Source organism: Sparus aurata, chromosome 20, assembly GCF_900880675.1.
Source record: "Sparus aurata chromosome 20, fSpaAur1.1, whole genome shotgun sequence".
Taxonomy (NCBI): domain Eukaryota; kingdom Metazoa; phylum Chordata; class Actinopteri; order Spariformes; family Sparidae; genus Sparus; species Sparus aurata.
Genome location: NC_044206.1, coordinates 24,809,506 through 24,831,965, shown reverse-complemented (window position 1 = coordinate 24,831,965; position 22,460 = coordinate 24,809,506). Strand labels below are relative to the sequence as shown.

Below are 22,460 nucleotides of genomic sequence, written 5' to 3'. Positions count from 1 at the left end.
ACATTTCTCGTAGCTAATTACTGATTAATTGGTGGAGTAGACGGTGTATTTGTCACCCAGAGATTAAAGTAAAGACGTGACCAGCGGGCGAACACACGCCTCAAATCTGTTTCAATTGTACAAACATGCACTTATTTTGAAAGGTCAAACACGAACAAATTAGGAGTGAAATCATTTAAGCGGGACCTTCGCTACGTAAAAGTTTTTCCACGTCCCTGACATTCAAAACAGCACGAGTGATGACATCATGGCACGTCATAACTCTAACCAGCACACCGTGAGTCAGATCCACAGTCAGTCCGAGTGGGCGGATTGAAGATATGTTTGCAGCTCGCCCTCAACAATCCAACCCCGCCGACGCACACGTGAAGCACATCCAGCGCGGCTAAATAAAGCCGCTTAGAGCGTCTCTCCTCAATTAGTCCCGTCAGGTAGCGTCGAACAGATGCAGGAGGACGGAAGACGGAGTGTCGAGCAGCACGCCGCGCTGTACGTCTGCAGCGTTTCCGGACCCACCTCACATACAAACAGCTGCTCAGGCATAAAATTGTTGCGTTTGCATTTAGAATGAGAAGAGAAAAAACACGTGAGTCTTCTGATGGGTCAGGATTACTGACGCTGAGGAGAGAACATCAGGCTTTGTGTGATTGTCTTCAAATCCAGACCTCCCAGCATCTTTATGAAAAAAAGTTCTGCTGTGCTCGCTCGATATATCTCATCATAAATGTGTTTTTTCTCCCATTTGCGCTCAGTTCTACTTCAGGCTCCCTTGAAGAACTCCTCCAGCGTCAGGGAGGAAAATTAGCCTCATTTCCTGAGACGAGAAGAATTCTCCCTGTGAAACCTTTACGGGAGAACAAATACAGTTTGTTGTCCGGGAAACAGATACAGAAAAATAATTTCTTACCACTATTAGCAGCTTTTTCTCAACGTACTCACTGGCAGCATTCAAGACCTCCTCGCTCATTGGAGCGTGCGCACGTCTAGTCAAAAACACTTTCACGAGAGAAAACGTGTTCGTCATCATCAAGAATCTGCAGGCTGGAGCACAAGGACGCGGACAGATTCGATTCTAATAGCATTCCAAACCGAATAGCACACCGCAGTTCAGCCGCATTCATTCATCGGAGAGTGTGATTGATAGCATGACACAAACAAAACCGGACTCAGACAAGGCTGCCACACTCCAAGGAAAATGTGGAGAGGAACAAAAGAAGTCCAACCTGAATCCATCATGAGACCTTGCGCCTCGACGTCCTGAAAGAGCGTCATTCTCCGCTGAGGTGCACGGAAGAAAAAAAAAAAAATCTGCAACACAAGCTATTGAATGTGACGGGAGCAGGTCTGAGGAGGAATCTGATGAAAAGCTATTAGCTGCTTATCTGCAGGTTCGAGCTGGAACACGCTGTCTTCATGCGCACTCTTTGTCTTCTTCTCTATCTCAACACACACCTGGAGACGAAGGTGCGATCGACAGATACATAAAGGAGCTTATAATACCGCATTAGATATGGTTAACCTTCAATAAACACTCGTTCCCTCTTGAAAAAGTGCCGCGGTCCGTCGGCCACGATCCCAGCAGAAACGATGAAAACGTCCTTCGGATAGAAAGCCAGCGGGCGTGTTTCCTCTTTCAGGACACACAAAGAGTCTTCGACCACAGAAAAAAGTTGGAGGAGGTGAAATCTGTCTTCCTGCATCTCAGCACCAAACGGCGCCTGCAGCGCTCTGGGGGGGCGTGAGAGCTCGATCATCCAACATGGAGGCCGGGGCAGCGTGCGGACATTTGTAGCAGCAGCGGAGCATCTTGTCTCCAGGCTCAGTGACACACGCGTTGACCTAAACTCATACCAGTGGGCGGGAGAACAGCGGCTCTTTGCACCAATTACAGCGCTGCATCGATGCATGTTTGATTCACTGTGACCCAATGAAATGAACCCACTGCAGGCGGAGAGCATCCAAGAGATGTTTCTGTTAGTTTTAGTGCAGATATCTGGGTTTCCATCTGGAGATGACTTGGTATAGATATATGCAGTGGTTTGAAAAAGTGTCGGCCCCCTTCCTGATTTCTTATTTACTGTTCGAGACCTCAAGCTGAACTTTGGTTCTGCAGCAGGACAGTGATCCAAAACACACCAGCAAGTCCACCTCAGACTGGCTGAAGAAAAACAAAATGAAGACTCTGGAGCGGTCTAGTCAAAGTCCCGAACTTAATCGGCTTTAATTGTGATTGAATATGAGTCAAACTTTTACGCTAGCATCAAAATCTCTATTTTTAAAACAGTAAGAAGTCTCGACACATGAAACTTTGCTCGTAGTATCACCAGGGTCTCTACACATGAACACGAGCATGGAGAACATTGTTCGTGTACACAGAGTTTACTAAAAAGAAGGATTTTGGACAACTCACGTTAGCAGTAGCTTGTTCCACTCTCCGCCGTCCTGCCAGTGGAGAAGTGTCGATCTCAGAATGTGACCTAAGAGACCTAAAAGGCAGGAAAGTTACTTGTTGTGCTCCTACGGTGAGTAGTTCAAAAACCTTCTTTTTAGTAAACTCTGTGTACACAAACAATGTTCTCAATGCTCGTGTTCATGTGGAGAGACCCTGGTGATACTACCAGCAAAGTTTCATGTTGTGTCGAGACTTCTTACTGTTTTAAAAATAGAGATTTTGATGCTAGTGTTAAAGTGCCCCGTAGCACTCCCATTGAAAATGAGCTTGCCCGAAAACGTTCTACAGTAAAACTTAAAAGTGCCTCTCTCGTCGTAATGATGCTTTTGCATGAAGGTTTGACTCATATTCAATCACAAAAAAAAGCCTCGGGTTGCTTTTTGTCGAGAGTTTCACTTTAAAAAGTCGGTTCATGCTCGAAAAAACCCTCCAATGTGGCTGAATTACAACAATTCTGCAAAGACGAGTGGGCCAAATTTCCTCCACAGCTGCAAAAGACTCTATCACAAACGCTTGATTGCAGTTGATGCAACAGTTATTATGTTTAGGGGGCAATCACTTTTTCACACAGGGCCATGTAGTTTGGATTTTTTCCCCTGTAATAATAAAAACCTCCATTTAAAAACTGCATTTCGTGTTTGCTTGTGTTATCTTTGTCTTGTATTTAAATTTGTTTGTTGATCTGAAACATTTAGGTGTGACAAACATGCAAAAAAAATTAGAAATCAGGAGCAATTTTTCACTCTAATGTGTGTACCATATGTTTATGTGTTATGTGTCAGTATCACTAAAGGGTTCTGATGTAACTCCACTCGCTCAGACGGCGTCAGCGTTCGGAGTCTCTTCGAACAGAGCAGGATTCAGGCAGAATGTCGGAGTGACACTTCGGATCCGTCAGACGGGCTCACAGCCCAGAATTCAATCAGGACTAAAAGAATGATGCTCTGTCCAAAGCTTTGACGTGGTGGCGTGATGTTCATTTCCCCCAGCCGGTGATAAAACTGAAGCTATATGGCGCCGCCGCCGGCATCGGCCCAGCCAATCTGTCAGCGTCGAGGCCCGGCTGTGACGCGTCTGTGCGTCATGTTCTGTGTACGTTACAGACGATTATCTGACCTGATGAAAGCTCCGGGTGAGAATCTTCTTCCAGTTTCCTCGAGTGTTTGGATTTCATCTGAAACGCTTTGAATGGCCAAACTTGAGAGTGTCAAGGCGAGCAAGTTTTGTATGGAAGCCTGAGATCTGTCAGAGCTTTTCACTGTAGTTCATCTCCAATGATCCGGTTCTTTACAAGACGAAACCGTTGTACGTACTGAAACTCAAACCTGAGACAGAAATGAGTAGATGAAAACTGAAGAGCTGAATCGTTCATCACACACTGTCGGTTCCTCTCCAGCATCAGTTCATGAAGAACTCTTTCCTTTCTGTATCTTAAAGAAAGAGAAAAGTCCAACGTGGGAGGAGGTCGGGTGAGTCGGGTGAGTCGTCCACTGGACTTTCTCTCTAGAGAACAAGGTTCTGGTCCTGTTGGTACGTTATGTAGGATTTCACCACCTGCCGTATCCCTCAACGTTTGACCCTTTTTCTTTAAACCTAACCGAGAAGTTTTGGTGCCTAAACCGAATCACAGTCCAAACCTCATAACACGTCTTTCTACTGGACTGATTTGAGTTTTATTTTGAAAGCCTAACAGGATGTTGTGGATTTAATATTGTTGCTAAATGAACCGTGGAGCGCTTCACAGTTCATAGGTTTTTTTTTTGACTGTTTCACTCCTGGAACAATGAAAAGTGAAAGCAAAGACGATAAACTTTCATCTAATCGTTGGAAGATTTCCAGCCTGTCAACAACCACGTCCGTCTTCTTCACGCTGTCACTGGATTTGTGTTTTTTCGTGCTCATCTATCATTTATTAATCCGACCGTACGTATTCCCGTCGATCCACCCTTCCAATCTTTTTCCAACTTTTTTTTGTGGAGGGGGGTTTTCAAGCAGGAGGTGTTCGAAAAAAGTTGGGCGAGCACTGACAGCCAGAAAAGCGTTTTAAAAAATTCAACACTAACATCTCTTGTGTTTCGTTGGGTTTTTATATCATTTTTTATCTCCGTGCTGCGAAAAAAAATCCCCCACATAAAGTTCCATTAAACCTCCATCGCACAGAATGTCGCCAGCAAAAACAAAAACATCCTCACGGCTCATAACGGCACTTAAAGGTAACATATCTGTTTTTTTTTAATGGGGTAAAACAATCCTTTAAAGGTGAAGCGCTGATGCTGCTCCACGCATCACGGTTAATTCTGCAGTCTCTTCAATATGTGAGAGACGAGAGCGAGGTGCATGTACGAACCGGAGGGTGATGCAGTCAGGAGCAACCGCTGCTCAGCTGCTGCACCGTCACATCCATCCATGCCGAGTCGAGTCTTTTGTTGCCGGGTGGTGAAAAATGGATTCGCTGGCAAATCCGAAAGTACAAGCGTGCTCCTAAAAAAACTGTTTTCTTAATTCTTTGGTTCTTAACTCCTACACCTTCCCCTCGTTACCTTTCGTTCTACGTCGGGCGCCTTCCTTTGCCAAGGTTGGCGCCGCTCCGCTTAACATATTTCTTTTTCGATTTTGACCATCTGTCTCATTTACACAAACAGTTCTGCTTCTGCGACTGATCTCTCTCTCTGATGGAGGCCATCGGATTTTTTCTTTTACTCATCTCCATCTGCCAGAATGCCTACAATTAGAGATCCGTACATACATTAGATTGAACACCAGGGTTTATTAAACATGAGTGCCCAGTTCAGTTATTAAGCATATTTACATTTACATCAACATTTTATGGCATTTATCAGATGCTTTTGTCCAAAGTGACTTACAGTAATTCAGTAAATTAACTGCAGGGGAATTAAACCAGCGACCTCCTGTTAACAAGACGCCGGCTCTACCTATGAGTCACAGGATGTCGTTAACGCTGCTCTTCAACACGGTGGTAATTAGTCTGGAAGGTTGTTGAACTGTGACAGATGGATTTTCGTGTGTTTACTTTCACCTTCTGTGTCATTTTTTCTATAGAAATATAAACCTGGCAGCTCGTTACAGAAACTGAAATGAAGTGTGAAAGTCTTCACTCACTTTAGGATGACTTTAATTATTCTTGCTATTACAGAAACAAACATACTGCACTGAGGAAACAATCTTATCTTATCTCAGAGTACTGAGGTTAGCCTGTTGGAGAAGCTAACACTGAGGTTAGCCTGTTAGAGAAGCTAACACTGATGTTAGCCTGTTGGAGAAGCTAACACTGAGGTTAGCCTGTTAGAGAAGCTAACACTGAGGTTAGCCTGTTAGAGAAGCTAACACTGAGGTTAGCCTGTTAGAGAAGCTAACACTGAGGTTAGCCTGTTGGAGAAGCTAACACTGAGGTTAGCCTGTTAGAGAAGCTAACACTGAGGTTAGCCTGTTAGAGAAGCTAACACTGGTGTTAGCCTGTTGGAGAATCTAACACTGATGTTAGCCTTTTAGAGAAGCTAACACTGAGGTTAGCCTGTTAGAGAAGCTAACACTGAGGTTAGCCTGTTAGAGAAGCTAACACTGAGGTTAGCCTTTTAGAGAAGCTAACACTGAGGTTAGCCTTTTAGAGAAGCTAACACTGATGTTAGCCTGTTGGAGAAGCTAACACTGACGTTAGCCTGATTGAGAAGCTAACACTGAGGTTAGCCTTTTAGAGAAGCTAACACTGGTGTTAGCCTGTTAGAGAAGTTAACACTGATGTTAGCATGTTAGAGAAGCTAACACTGATGTTAGCCTTTTAGAGAAGCTAACACTGATGTTAGCCTTTTAGAGAAGTTAACACTGATGTTAGCCTGTTAGAGAAGCCAACACTGATGTTGGCATGTTGGGGAAGCTAACACTGAGGTTAGCCTGTTCGAGAAGCTAACAGTGATGTTGGCATGTTGGGGAAACTAACACTGAGGTTAGCTCATTGAAGAAGCTAATACTGATTTTAGCGTGATTGAGAAGCTAACACTGATGTTAGCCTTTTAGAGAAGTTAACACCGATGTTAGCATGTTAGAGAAGCTAACAATGAAGTTAGCCTGTTGGAGAAACTAACACTGAGGTTAGCTCATTGAAGAAGCTAATACTGATTTTAGCGTGATTGAGAAGCTAACACTGAGGTTAGCCTGTCGAAAATGTTAACACTGATGTTGGATAAGCTACCACTACGGTTAGCCTGTTGGAGAAGCTAATGCTGAGGTTAGCTTGTCGGAGAAACTAGGACCAATGTTAGCCTGTTGAAGAAGCTAACACTGATTTAGCCTTCTCTATGACCATAAATTCGTTTGTATGCTCTCTTTAAACGACACCATCAATGCCTCAGATCCAACAAAACCAAAACGTACCCACTCATAACACTGATAAGTGCCGACTGAGGCGAGTTTATAGTCTTTAGTCAGGATCTCTGATGTTAAGTTAAGATAAACGCTCTGGAGGAAGGATCGGACACAGCCACCAGTTAAGGAATTGCTTTTCCCTATCTTTGAAAACCTAAGTTAAGATAGCGCAGGCTGTTAGGACATTTTTTTCTGTAACGAGGTCCCTGTAGATGAATATTTCTCTCACATCAAACTATCTCTAAAAAAAACTAAAAGAAAGCCGAGGGAGGTGCAGCGAGTCGCTCAGAACTAACCTGTTCTAATGGGAGAAGTAAACTGACCTTGGCTCCAAACGAGCGACGCTGCATAAACACCCTTCTAAATGAGGCCGCGGGTTCAGCTTAGCGTGTTTGTGTTGGCCGGGGTTGTTCAGATGGTCAGCCGAGCCCCGGTGGGAGACCGCGACTCTTCCTCTATCAGTGGGGGACGCGATGACAGATCTTTATTGTAATTGGCCTTGGAGGTAATAAGCAACGCTCATCACCCCATCGGCCTCCCACCGAGCTCCCGTTCCCCATTATCCCCTGCTCGTTCCGATTCATTAAGCCTCCAGTGAGATTGGTCAGAGTGGTGGAAGAAAGGACGGAGCATTCTGGTTTAAGAAGATCCCCGTTTCTTTTGCAGCATCGTCTTAAACGGGCTCTAATTGACAGCGACGTGTTAATGCCGTGAGAAATGTTTGATAAACAGTTCGTTTAATGTGTTTCTTCCCCTTACGTTGAGTTTTTCGGGCAGATTAAGGCCCGTGGATGGATAAATCTCACTGGAGGTTAATGCAGACTCTACCCTCAGGTTGTGGTGGGAGTGTGAGGAGCAGGAGAGCTTCACAGATCTCTCTAAAGCACTCAAGAATCTCCCCTCAGCTTTTTTTTTCTTCCTCGTGGAGGTCTGACCTCCATCTTTCAGCCGACAGACCATTTCTCTGATATTATTTCTCTTGGCGTGTAATGTGTGTGTGTGTGTGTGTGTGTGTGTGTGTAGACCATCTTACCTTATCTCAGGTAAAAAAAACAAAACAAATCTTAACAAACACAAACCGAGGCGAGGATCTGGACTTTGGTCTGAGAGTGTATCTCCGATGATTTCAAACATTGATGCTCTCTGTTGTTCAAAGATGCCTCCCCCTCCCCCTCCCCCTCCTCCTCCCCCGTCCTCCCCTCTGTTCCTCCCCTCCAGGCCGGGCTTCACCTCCTGAGTGCCTCTTTCACTTTGTTGGTAGAAAATGTAGCGAGTGCTCTTCCTGGTTGAAGATTCAGCATGTGGACAAAGTTTGTTGCTGGGTTGTTTTCTGAGTCGGGGCGGGTAGAAAATATCTGGTCTCAGCCAATCTGCTCTAAAATGTACATTTTAAATTGCAGCTTAACTTCTGCAGAAATCTACATTTCTACCAATCTTGTCAGCCATTGATTTCTACTCTTGTCTTGCGTGAATATGTATAAAGAGACTCTTTAAACTTGCCTGCAGTATCTGATTTTCATTCAAATGGGAATTCTGGTACTTTTCTAAAAAACCTGAGCCCTGTGTTTAAAGTGTTTAAATGCTCGGGTGTGCAAATGATTCATACGCATCAGAAGTTTTGGAATTGGTCCATTAGATTGCAGCTACGACACGTACGCGACAACGTTCACGAGAAGCGGAAACACTTCCTGCAGAGAGAGAAACTTTCTGTTCGCGGAAACAAAAGAATCTCTCAGAAATCTCGCGAGACATGGGTTGTTGTGGGAAGACGGCGGGCGAAAGGCGAGCCAGAGTCCGAGAGAAGAGTTCACCTGGAGGAGCTACCTGGATCTCCATTGCAGTCGTGTCGCGGCTGCCAGCTGAGGCGATCGACCGGACTCATTCCAACACTTTTCGCTAAGCATTCAAATAAAGGGCCCGGCACACAGCGGGGTCTGTTCATACATTTTCATACAAGAAATCAATGGCTCCCTGGATCGGCGGGGGTCATTTCTGAATGTAACTGACTCATTTACACATCCAAACATGTAAATATCAGCCCGGAGTTTCAAAATATCAGAAAACAGAATTGAATGGACGCCAGTGAACAAAGAGGAAAGACGCATTCAAGGACCTGCACTTGCTGCTCGCTGGCTCGCGTCTTTAAGAGGAAAATAACGTGTTTTCTCCAGTAACTTCCACGTTTCTTTGCCCTCCTTTCCGTCTCGCCGGCTGTGCCAAAAATGGCATCCGGTGGTCTGGTTTAAGGTGTTAAATATGGACGCCCAGGGCAAGTGTCAGCATAACTTGAAATAATTGCAGTCTGCTGCAGACAACTCATTACCAGTTGTGTGGTTAATTCGGGGGCCAGATGAAAAGAGTATCTTAGACTGAAGTGAACACAGCTTGCAGAAAGCTGCTTTAGCACCTGTGATCACAGGTAGCTGCAGCTCGACAGCATCGCGGGCTAACACCTGGCGGCGTTGGCATCTGCGCGTCGAGGGGAGAGAAAAAAAAGCTTCACAAACAAACCGCTTTGGCTCGACTGTGCGGAAAGCTGGGGCTCAAAAAAACTTAACGCGTCCAGGGATTCTCTAAATTACCCTCTCGCTGACTTCAGTCACACTTTGAAAAATCATAATCGGGTCCCCGAGCAGCCTGGAGGGCGGCCGAGGCAGCGCTCCGTCTTGCTTTTCCTGATGTTAACTCTCCTGTTATTAACTTTTGTGCAAGGTATCACATTTTTGGGGGTAAGCGGGGGAGGAGGGAGAGCCGACGGGAGCCTGACGACCACGCTGAGAAGCAACAGAGGCTATTACCATGGTGCATTATTCCCTCGCTGCCCTGTGGTGGCTTAGATGCTCTCGCCATTGGCTCACAAAAAACAAAAAAAACAAAACATAACAAGCATTAAGCACTCCAGCTTTCTCCTGGCACGACGCTGTCATGCTCGAGACAGGAACATTTTGCTCTGTCATGCTCTCTCATTCTCTCCGTCGGCCTCCGCTTCCCTGATACTGTCATATTGGAAGCGGCGTTTGCTCTGTCACTCTCCATCCACCCCTCCTCCTCCTCCTCCTCCTCCTCCTGCCCCCTCCACTCATTCATTTCCCCACCCTCTCCCTCTCCTTCCACTCCTTCTTCTTCTCCTGCTGCACACAGGCGAGATAACATGCAGCAGTGTTCCAGCCGGTGCCGCGCGTGGAGACTCGGCACGGCCGTTTGTGTGTCTCTCTCCAGTCGTGTTGCACAGTTGCACAGCCTCAGAGAGAAGAACAACGGCGCCGTGCTCTGAAGGGTGCCCCGCTATCAACCCTCCAAGTATTAACACGCAGCCAGAGTATATGCAGTGGAGGATAAAAGAAATACAAGAAGGTCAATAAACTCAGGCACATTATCCGCCCCTGCAGGAGCAGCCTGAGAACAAGTCTGGCAACACAAGGGAGCGTGTGTTCCCTTAAATCATTTCAACAAAGGACTATATTCATGCCACCTTTTTTTTTTTGTGATGTGGAAAGCAGTAAAATCCTCTCCTGGAAATCCTGTGCCTGGCTGTGTTGGCGACCTGGCGTGCGCTTTTACGCGCGGCCGCACGGTGGCGACCTGCGCTGCGCCGCCAGCTCACCACCATCTGAACGTTTCCTCATAAAGAACCCGGGACTCGTCCTCATCCGACGCACACCGGCAGCCGGGCTCTCCTCCGCGGCAGGCTCCGACCATGACAGCGTGACTGCGTGCAGGTTTCTCCCCCCGCTGCCCTCATTCTCCGCTCTCCGAGCCGCTGAACTTCTTCCCAGCGCTCCTGTCAGACTGAATTGCCGACCTTGACAGCGCGCTGTGGGGGAGGATTCGAGTTAAAGTCTGTCCGGAGAAAGAAAAAAAAAAACAACTGTAAGCACTCGGTTGCGGACTGGGAGAGTGAAGTTAGAAGTAAGAGGCGGAAAACTGCAACATCTCAAGGACGCGAGGAAAAAAAGTGCGAGGCGCGGATCGTCACAGGTGCAGCGAGCAGCGGACTGGGTTTGGATTTAACCTGGATTCATCTGACTGAGTTGCATCCAGCACTTCAGAGAAACCAACTAACAGGCACCCGCTGGAGGATCGTCAGTGTATCCTGCGGGGGTCCGTGTGAGAACAGGTACAGGACTGTTGGACCGAACAGGCTGCGGACCCTCGGCTTTTTTTTTTTGTTGCGCGCCCACCTCGGTGCGCTCTGCCCGGCTCGAGTGGCGGCAGGAGACCCCCGGCAGCAGCAGCAGCAGCAGCGGCGGCGGCGGCAGCAGGAGGACCAGGAGGAAGAAGGAGGAGGACAGCAGAACCAGAACCACACTTCCACGCTTCCAGCTCACCGGGCACTTGTTGTCCAGCCTGCCTCTCCGGTTTGGAACAATGTTTGCGGACTCCTGGAGCAGATCGATGTGGCGCGCCACATGGATTTTATTTTTTTCCTTACTCATCCACTCCGCACGAGCTCAAGGTAAGAAGGGACACCGATCAGCACCAGCCGGGCCCATTAGAGCCCGTGTGTGCCCGGCAGGGTTTGTTCTGGAGGCCGGCGGGTCTGTGATGGGCTCATTATTCTCAGGCTTTTTGCGCGTAGCCTATAATTTCCTCATTAGGCTCCACATCACTGTGACACACACTCTCGTCTTAATTGCAGGCTAGTGACACACACACACACACACACACACACACACACACACACACACATTCCCTCGCTGCTCCTGTGATTAAACATCACATGAACTTCACATTAAACCCCGAACTTCAACCCAAGTTCTGATGCCTGCTCCCCCATCATGACCATGATGCGTTCACGGCGGCATGTTATTTATTTATTTATTTTTTTTGTTTTTTTAATTTAGTTTATCACCAGGGTGTTTCTCTCTCCAGCTGTTCCACTGTTTACAAACGCGTTCTCTCCAGTTTGAACAGCGCGCATGCGATGAATATGTCATCAGAAGCCCAGCTGTTAAAAACGTTACTCTGATTAATAAGTACTAATTAATTAATCAGCGCGCTCCCTCGGAAATTAAACTTTGCCAAGCGCCGCAAATAAACAGATGCATATTGATATGCAGCGGCTCGTGCGTGCGTGTGTGGCGCGTGCACGGGGGGCATTTAAAATGTTTGAGAATTAATTGGTTCTCTGAGAATTATGCAGCCTGGTCTCTCTCCTCCTCTCCCTCTCTCCCTCTCTCTCTCTCTCCCTCTCTCTCCCTCCCCCCGCCCTCGCACCCCCCCCTCTCCCTCATCTATCCCTCATCTGCTCTACTCTATACGATTATATACCCCCCTATATTCTCCCTCCCTCTCTGAGCTCTCAAATTATCGTGCTCTCTACCCCTCTCTACACACCTCTCCCTACCCCTCGCTCCGTCTTCCCTCCTATCTCTCTCTCTCCCTCTCTCTCCCTCTCTCTCTCTCCTCTCCCCTATCCGCTCTCTTCTCTCCTCTCTCCCCCTCGAGCCTCCCTCCCTCTCTCCCTCTCCCTCCCTCTGTCTCTCTCCCTCTCTCTTCTTCTCCTCTCTCTCCCTCTCTCCCCTCCTCCCTCTCTCCCTCTCTCTCTCTCTCTCTCTCTCTCCTCCTCCTCTCTCTCTCTCTCTCTCTCTCCCTCCCTCCCCCCCCCCCCCCCCCTCTCCCTCTCTCTCCCTCTCTCCCCCCTGATGAACAGCCAAGTGTGGCAGTGAGCAGATCTGATCTGGGAGCAGTGACTGTGTGTTTTCTGGTGCTCAGTGAAATAATCTCACCAGAGTCCTGAAATGTTCTGTGGAGACGAGCGAGCCTCTCTGGTGCCCAGCAGAGAGTCTACAGTAACCTCAGGCTCTCCCCCTCCCTCCTCCTCCCTCTTCCCTCCTTCTTCTTCTTCTTTTTATTTATTTTTTATCCCTACCCCACGATTACGTCGCCCCTCGGGGTGTTTTCATATTTGTACAGTCGGCTGTTTCTTTCTCCAAATGATCTTATCATTAATGACATGTTTGTTTTTGTTTCGAGGGGAGCCAGCTGCTTTGGGAAAACGAACGTTGGTTGAATACAGATTCCGATAAAAGGAGGCAAAACGCACAAGTTGCGCTCTGATCCGAGCTGGGCGGGTTCTGTGGTTAGCGGGCCCGGGTCCTTGAGGTTGCTCCATCTTGCAAAGTACTGTTGCAGTGAGGCTTGATCAATATTTGTCCTCCTCTTCTGTGCATCCTTGACAAGTTTTGGAGGAGAAATCCAAACTCGTGCGTTCATGTGTTTTCAAGGTGCTGATTCTGCCACTCCGGCTCGGCTCGCTCCCTCTCCACTCAGGGGTAATTGGGATTCAGGTGTCGCCGCCACAGTGAGGAGGGAGTATTACCTCTCTGGATAGACTCTAAGCCCTCGGTGGCGCTCACTCAATAATACAATGTAGGGAAGATGAAAAAAACAAACAAGGCAGATATCCATCATTCATGAGGGCACATCCTCGCGCCTGACATTTACAGGAGATTGATAACGCGGTGTGTCCGAGGGATTAAGAATCCTGACATTGTTGCTTCCTCTCTCCACACAACCGAGTCTCTCCTCGCCGTCTGCATCTGATCCTGGATCTCCTCCACGCTCCTTCCTGATGCGAGTTAAATAAAGAACACATTATTCACAGCAGCGGCCTGAGGAGAAGGCCTTGCTGTGTTTTTTTTATTTTAAGTTGGGTGCATGAAGCAGTATGGCATGCATGTGACTGGATGTGTTGAAGTTGTGTTGAGTGTCACTCTCTCTCTCTTTCTCCGCTCAGTCCATCCAAGCAGCAGCCATCAGATTTCATTACGCGGTCGCTCCTGGGTCAAAAAAATGCAGGATTTAATTGGAGTCTCCTCGGACCGTTCGGAGTGCGGCTCATTGAAAGTGACCCCAGCGTGGGCCGCTCTCTCTTTTTCCAACGCGATGATTAAAGGACACGATGAGGCGAGCAGCACGCCTTCTGGACGGACATGTCAGCCACCGCTCGCCACGTTTTTAATGACCAGTCTGCAGAAAAAAAAGAAAAAAAAGGCGGCTTTTTTAACGACGGACGGAGCCGAGCGCTGCGACGTCTCGCTCCGAGGGGATGATCTTCAGCTCTTGTAGTTTTTGTACGTTGTCGTTCATCATCATTGTGCGGCGCGAGGAATAAGAAAAAGACGCTTCAGTTTTAATAAACATTCCTCAGTACCTGATTGATGTCTGGAAAATTTGCTCTGGGTCTGTCAGGCGCTGTGATGTTTTCATCTGAAGGGGGGGAGAAGCGTTCTGCATGTCAAACTGAGGCCCTCTAACGCTTAAACACCCTATTTTTGGTTCTGACACATGAGCGCGCTCTCGGTTTTCTTCCTTAAAGCATCAAAGAAAAAACAGGCCATCCTCTCAATTCATCCCGGATATTTTGTTCACGGTGACAGTTATAGGAGCTGTCTGCCTGTCCCACTGTTCACTTCCATTCATTTACCGAGGTCATGCCGAGACAATGCTGGGCTCGCCTGCTGGTTTTGTCATTTCTAACACGTCTATTTTGGAGCCGGGAGCAGCGGGGGACGACTCTATTGGAATGTCATGTTTTGGCGTACATGCTTCGGCATCACTCAGCGTCTCGCAGATTAGCTCGACTAGCTCCGGCTCGACTTTGGGAGCTTTAGACGGAGTTGAGGACTTCATTCTGTCAGAGGCGTGGCGCTCAGATTAACATCCATAAGTAATGCTTGTGACAGGGCGTTTGGGGGGGGGGGAGGAGGGGGGAGAGCTGCCGGGACACTCGTCAGGAATCAGCTCTGTGCGGCGAGCGTGCACAACATGTTTGGAGCGCCGGCCTGTTTTTAGCTCGCTGTATTCAACACGGACCCTGACACAGCGATAGAAGTCAAGGACGTCATCTCCATTTTAACTCTTGTTACGAGGCCGGATTGAAATCTCAGGGCTGGAATGAAACAGTTAGGCGGCACCTCTCCACGGCCTCAGAAGGAAAGTTCTGAAAATTGGATGCTCTCTTATCACAGGCAACAAAATAGGGCACGTAATCAGAGATGGATAGATGTGCGGCGGAAATGTTGGGTGACTGAGTCAGTGGCTCTCAGATGGAGAGGTGGAAGCTGCAGTTGCACGTGACGGTGTCAGAACGTGGGAAACCAACATGAGAGAGGGAGAAGGTTAGATATCGATATATCAGCTGGTGGACACGCGTTTCAAAGTACGATTGGTTAAGTTCCTCCTGAGAAGAGCCTGGGAGGGAATGTTTTTAAGCATTTTATCCAACCATGATGTCGCTGACGGTCTATCGAGGCGCATTTCTTTCTCCTTACAGCACGGTGTTCAATCAAATTGGCCATTGTACCATCTTGCTCGACATGTTTGCCGGATGACCCTGAGGTTTTTTTGTGGACACACAAATGAAGGAGTCGGCTGCGTTATTTCAGTCTGAACCTGATCTAACTTTCATGCTCTGGCAACCAGAATCAGAGCCTTGAATCCTTCTTCCTACACCGCTTCTCTTCCTCTCACAACTAATTAGCTCTGGTTCTTGAATCTGCCCCAATCAGGGTTTCTGGGAAAGCACCAGTTTGGAGAGGAACCATTGTAATCAAGGCTGCGCCATCAATGGACCACTGAGCCCTATACCATCGTTACGTCAGGATTTAAAAAGCACAAAAGAGTAGTTTGTCTCCTCAGAGTTGCTGTAACCCGACCGATTCGGCGAATCCAAGACACTGCGACGTGTGCAGTTCCTTCTTCTCAGCTTCCTCTGTAAAGCTAGTCGGTTCACTTTGCTGCAAGCTTTCTGTGGCTGAACACAGCTAAGTGACGGACTCGTCGTGCAGAGATAAGAGCCTTTCAAACCTGGCAACGGTGTGTATGATGGACGCTCGCCAGGCGGTGACTACAGTGGTATGCTAATGAGTAAATTCCAGCCTGACTACACTTTTCCTGCATTATAATGTTGGTCATACTTTGGCCGACGTGTTTGCCGACACTGACACATCAGTTGTGCTCTCGTCTTTTGTGTCCTTGCCGTGACTTTGGTTCTCTCAGAGGTCAGAAACTCGTTCCAATCGAGACGTCTTGCTGGCGTTTGTGTTGGCGTGACGTGTCTGGGTTTCCACTTGAGCCCTTGAGAAGCGAGTCTCCAGTAACACCGACAGCAGATCTCTGCAGCGCAAATCAAGATTATTGATCAAAGCCACCTTTGATCCCTGAAACAAGGCACTCCTCCATCAGACGCCGACACCCGAGTGTTCGTTTAAAGATTATTTCAGACTAACGTGGTACATTTGTCCAAATCCACAAAAAGATAAGCGAGTGATTCAGGGAGACGGCGCGGCTGACGATGTCTCCAGACTACAAATGCCCTGATTTGTTGCGCGTCTTAATTGACAGACTGGGGATCTCCGCCGCCTTGTAGCAGCTGTGCACTCAAACAGGAAAAGGAAAAACAAAAAAAAACAGCGAGGCTGTCCCAGATCCCTGCAGCCAGCGCTCTGGCAAAAGGTCACAACATATCACTTTTAGTATTCAGGGCTGGCGAGAATAAAAAAAACAACTCATGGTCAGAATCCAGTGATAGATTTCTCTGAGGGATGTCTGGAGTTTTCACTGAGCTGCGTTCAATAAAACAAAACTTCCCACCCAAGGTCTCTTGTAGTGGCGAGTCCAAGAGAGAGGCGGCGTGACTGAAGGAGCTTTGTGTTTTTACTCTCCAGAAAGCACGTCAGGAGCTCCTGCCAGTTAAAGATGTATTTATTGATCTCGGTCCCCTTTTTTCCCCACCGATACCGGCCAATGAGATCAAGAGGGATCCAAATGTTTAAAGGATTTAGATTTCAAAACATTTGCAATTAAAAAAAGAAAAAGAATGACGACACATTGACCGACTCTGGTGTTCTTCAACCACAATTCTACTATTTATTCTCTGTTTAGTACATCTGTGGTCAAAGGTGGATGATTGGAATGAATCTGAAGCGATCCGATCAGTGAACGTCTCACCTATCGACGGCCTTGAACGCACCTCAGCACTCCTGGATGTACAGACCTGCCTCCCACAGCACCATAATAGAAACATATATACTGGTATTATTACTATAGGCACGTTCTGTGAAGGATCTTGCGTGCATCAATCTGCATAAATCGCAGCATCACTTATATTTGCATGATAATACTCCTTTGCTCATTATTAATGTGGGTATATGACAAGAAAGTGTCATCATCGCGTCTTCAGAGCTGCAGCCGCCGTCGGAGTCCTCCGCGTCCTCATTTTCTGCTTTTGTTCGGGCTGTAAATGTGTGAGGAGGGAAGGGAGGGGAAGCACGGCGACGTGTGAATATGTGTCAGGCTTCCTTTTTTTGTCTTGTCTCGAGCTTTTATCAAGGTTTAATCTGCGCGGCAACTTCCTGCCAAACTCAGCGGGATATTTCCCCGCATTTGGTTTGCAGCGTGATATCATCCCGATTGTCTGAATGTGTCGGATAATCCCGCCTGCAAACAAAAGCGACCTGGGTTGAACACACAAGATTCCCTGCGATACTTCCTAAATTATTCCCCCTCTTTTTTCCCCCCACAGGTGAACACGCCTCGTTTTAAACTCTGCAGAGCGTTTCAACCGCAGATGAATCGCTTAAGAACCTGAAAAGTTGGTTTCCAGCTGGGACCATAAAATAGCAGATTTTCCTTGACCTGAAGAGCGAACCGTGACGATATCATAAAGTGTGTTGGGTCGGAATGGAGAGGATTGAAAAGGACATTCGTCTTTCATCCGCGTCTTCTCCGGCTTATATTTTATAGTCGGCCCTTGCTTCTGGGAGGGGAGGAGGATACGGAACAGAAGTGTGACTCGCCATCTTAGCACCACTATTTAGTTCGGTCCGTTGATGGCGCAGCCTTGATTACAATGGTTCCTCTCCAAACTGGTGCTTTCCAAGAAACCCTGATTGGGGCAGATTCAAGAACCAGAGCTAATTTGTTGCGAGAGGAAGAGGAGCGGTGTAGGAAGAAGGATTCAAGGCTCTGATTCTGGTTGCCAGAGCATGAAAGTTAGATCAGGTTCAGATTGAAATAACGCAGCCGTCTCACTCATTTGTATGTCCAAGAAAAACCTCAGGGTCATCCGGCCAACATGTCGAGCAAGATGGTACGATGGCCAGTTACATCGAACACCGTGCTGTAAGGAGGAAGAACGGGGAAAGAATGGTTGGATAAGATGCTTGAAAACATTCCCTCCCAGGCTCTTCTCAGGAGGAACTCGATCTAAAATGTTAAAACTCTTGCTTGATTACTTTACTGCAACAGGCAACATAAAGATGGCTGCCGCTCTCTGCTCCGAGGGTCCTTCGAGGTGACGACGGTGCAGATAATCAACGCCGTTTCACAGCGATCTCGTTCGCTAACCTGATTTTCCTCCCTCCAAATTCCCTCATTGGCATGCAGGCCACTTTTCATTTCCCCCTCTTCTCTCATCTCACGGAGCACATTCTAAGAACTTTAATCCCGAAGTGTTTCAGCCGGTCCGGCTCTCTCTTTTGAAACTGCAGTTATGCAACCGCCGCCAGAAAAATGACTGTCGGATTGAACAGAAAAAGGTTTAGAATTGTACTTTATTTTCTTTTTTGTCTCTCGTCTGAGTGCCGCGCAGTCTTGACAGTTTGACCAGCACAAGAATTGTTGGGCTGAGGCGATGATGTAGCTTTTCATTTTCACAAATAGTTTTCTTTTTAAGCTCGCCGTGTCTGGAACATGGCACAAAGGAGTCTGGTTGGAGTGTGCCAGCGTCGTCCTATTTGTCTTTGCATGGTTATTAATTTGGGCTCTGGACTCTGTGGACTGGGGAAAGAGGCCAACCGGGCCAGCTGGGAATTCTCACTATGCACACAGACGGACAGGGGTCAATGCTGAAGGACCTGTCGGAGTCCATCTCAATAAAAACAGAGCGACCACTTGTCTCTATTTTGGCTTCGGCCGTGACAGTCTGATGTTAATTGTTGGGCGATATATCCTAATTGGAGCTCTGACCGAAGTGGATTATAGTTTTGTTGATTGTCCTTTTTCTCTCCGACGGTCTTAAACTGCTCCTTTGATCATCCTGCTGAGTATTTGGGCCACGCTGGCTCGTAGCTGAGGAATTAATGCTCCATCTGAGGCTGAGCGCACGTCGTCCTGTACAGTTTGTCTCACATTTATAGGGAGAATAAATCCATCTGCAAAGGCTAAGCATGCACGTTTTGCACATTTTATTCAAAGGTGGTTGTATTTATCCTTTGAGGAACAGTAAGGAGAACACTGATAGCTTACATGTGTATTGTGCTCGGCTTTTAAGAGCAACAAAGCGTTTTTTGTTTTTTTTTCCTTTTGAAGCTGCTGCTGCTGCTGCTCTCCATCTGCACATAAAGCTTTGGCCTGACAGAGGTTTTAGTGCTGAGAATGGATTGTAGGGTTTACAGTGGGGCGTTCCACCTTGTTTTAATATCGCCGCGGTGAAAGCGCATCCCGCGTTTCCACATCCGACCCACGGCTCTGCTCTGCCAAATTAGCACCTGGAGGAACTCTGCGCTTTAACGCCGCACTTCAGATGCACAGCTGCACGGCGACTAGCAATGAGCGCCATCCGCTCCTCGCCATGCCCTTGAACGTGGGCTCTGAAATGTCCTCTAAAAAAAAAATAATAATAAGCCAGAGGTAGGGATGCGATTATGGACTTGAACTTTTCCCTCTCTCTCTAAGAGGGCCATTATGCATGCTGCGACAGGCGGCGGGGGGGGGGGGGGGGAGTCAAGGCTTGTTTACCGGCATCATCCCTCGTCTGGCGAGATGGAAATGAGTGTGGACCGCGGAGTGACACGAGCTTCAGGAGGCCGCAGAACCTGACTCACTCATGCGGATCCTTGTGTGTTTATAATAGAAAAGCACTCAGATTGGCCGGGGGCTCGGGAAACCACCCCTGAACCCTGTAATTGCTGTTCCCTGGAGGAGGTGTTTTGTGACTGAGTGTGTGAATGTGTGTGTCCGCAGGTGGACTGTGAATTTGTGTGTGCATATATATATATATATGTGGGTGTGTGCCTGTCTACAAGTGGCCCGGTCCAGGCCCATAAGCCAGCAGTCCTTTAGCTCTCATCATGTCCCTGACAGGCCACCGTACACTGGGCTCCCCCGGGGGCTTTAACAACCGCCCTGCAGGGCTGCTGGACGAACAAAAAGAAAAACCCCACAACTAGTTCATGGAGTTCATGACGGGGCATTAAATTGAAAATGCCCAGAGTCGTATTGTGAATTAGAATGGATCAGCCCGTAACCGCTCCGTTTTTCTGCCTGGTTTGGTACCGCTGGCGTGATTCTCCCTCCTGAAGACGCCGGATGACAAGCGAATCAATTTAACGGCTGAGATCGGGGGGACGGCGGAGGGCTTGATCGATTCTGACAATCACGCCATCTTTAACAGACATCTCATCAAAGCCCCGATCCCCCTTTTTTCTTTTTTTTCCCCGCCATCCCATTACCCATCTATCCAGCACTTGGATCCGCTGCCTATTTCACCCATCCCATGCAGGAATAATGGGGCCCTCACCCCCAGTTGGATTAATCAGCCATAACCATATGCTACCGTGTGCAATTACGCTGCAATTTTGACCAAGGGAAACAGCTGTTGCCATTTGAAAGGGTGGAATAAGATTGTAATTGCCTTAACTTTGATTTGTGAGGTGCTTTGATTTGATGAGAGAACACATTTTTATGCTTTACATAATAATAACGCGGAATGAAGAGAACTATTTAGAACATGAGACTCTCCCCTCCGCTTCCAGCGACCATTTGCATGCAGAGGATAACCTCGCTGTTATGAGCTATTACTCACACATTAGAGGAGGAACGAGTGTGTTTATTCATTTGGGTTCCAATGAGCTTTCTATTTTCGGAGGCTATGTTTTAGATTTCAACCGTCTAATGACATTTGAATGTATTTATGCACGGCGGCGCCTCAACATTTTGACGCAGGATGCTCTGTCTGTGTTTACGATCCCTCAGGTAAGACAGTCGCATCGAAGGTGATGTTTGCTGAAACCCTTTTCACCTCGGCGTTCCGTACGTCTCCGTACGGCCCGTTTATGCACTCGTCTTTTTTTTTTTTTTTACATTTTTTTTTCTGGATTTGATGAGAAAACCTGTCCGAAAGCGTAGCTGCCACGATGCATTCGTGATCACGCACAAGCATCCGAGAATAAGAAGATGTGGAGGTACACGACTGATCGAGCTTCATAAATATCATGTCAGATTTGTCCCGTTTGAGAGATCCGGGACTGATGTGTACGGTGGCCCTGAAGTGCAAAACACAACGCAAATCAGAAACCACGAACGCAAATCAAAAAACAGGAGCGCAAATCAAAAAACACGAACGCAAATCAAAAAACAGGAGCGCAAATCAAAAAACACGAACGCAAATCAAAAAACAAGAACGCAAATCAGAAATGCAAATGTTAATGTTGTGGTTTCTGATTTGCGTTCGTGGTTTCTGATTTGCCGTTGTGTTTTGCACTTCAGGGCCACCGTAGATGTGGGTCCAGTATTCTGTGAAAATAAGATTACAACGCCCAAGAAAGTCCAGAGCCTCCCTTCATCCTCGCACCACTTTGGTTGTGACTCTATCAGACTTTTCTCAGGTGATCCGACTTCAAATGCATCTTATATTTCTGCTACACTAAAATCAACTCGGAGTGCGGTTTCGTAATCGCCCGAGCTAGGAAACCCATCGAGCACAGATTCGGCGCCGTCTGTCGGGGATCTCAAACTACTCTGCTCTCTTTTTCTGAGACGCAGCATTTGTCGGACTCTGTTAACAAACGGATTTGCTTCAGATCTCCAGCGATCGTGTCCTCGAGCTAAACAGCGGATAGTTTGGGAGGATGATAGCTGAAGTGGAAACACAGATGGAACCGTAAATGAAATGCGGTATGACAGTTAAATTGGAAGCGGGGTGTTCGCCGTAATGGAAGCGAACCGGGCGTCAGAGTCCGGCGTGTCGAGGACTGTGAGGAGGATTCTTGGTGAATCTTTGAATTTTCCAACCCGCCTTTTTTTTTTATCTTTAACGCTTGTCACAGAGCAGACAGCACACGAGACGCTGTTTGAATTTTTCATACGACCGGCAATTACTGACTTTCTCTTTACTGGAGCTTTTTTTTTAAAAGAAGGAATCCACTGAATGATACATCTGTCTCTCCACAGTTGTTAGGCTTATTCTCTGTCTTTGTGTAATTAGCCACAGAATGAACTTTGCACTGATTGAGAGCTACAAACGTGTGAATGTAATAATGAGATGTCTTTTCTCGGCGCTTCAGCTGTGCGAGGGCGATGTTTCCACCTTTTTTTTTACTTTTTAAGCGATGTAATAAACGTCCGCTCCCCGGCATCGCTTTGAAAGCTCGTGTCTTGGAAATTTCTGAAACATTTTCTTATTATTTTTTTTTTTTCACCATTTTCGTGTCCTTGTTTGACGCTCGAGGGCCGGTCTCGAGAGATTTCAAGCTCGGCTCCTTCAATAGAAAACATCTCAGAGAAGAGAGAGTTTCTCCTTTTTGGTATCTCCACATTGATCGCGGACGCTTTTGAAGAATTCCTTTTGACTCCTGCCGAACATCATGTGAACACTGAGCGCTATTCAGATGATTTCTTTTTG

The 22,460-nt window shown here is 47.3% G+C and overlaps 1 protein-coding gene across 6 annotated transcripts in view; it reads left to right on the top strand.

Annotated features, from left to right (window-relative positions):
• Positions 1-10,334: 10,334 nt before the first annotated feature.
• Positions 10,335-22,460, top strand: part of sdk2b (sidekick cell adhesion molecule 2b) — a 285,949-nt gene continuing 273,823 nt past the window's right edge. For 3 of the 6 annotated variants that reach the window (XM_030399678.1, XM_030399677.1, XM_030399674.1), the window contains exon 1: positions 10,337-11,288. In XM_030399678.1, the coding sequence (XP_030255538.1) occupies positions 11,201-11,288 (88 nt within the window). In that variant the 5' untranslated portion in view covers positions 10,337-11,200. Of the gene's footprint in view, positions 11,289-22,460 lie in introns of all 6 variants that reach the window. The other 3 variants (XM_030399676.1, XM_030399673.1, XM_030399675.1) reach the window with 2 other exon arrangements.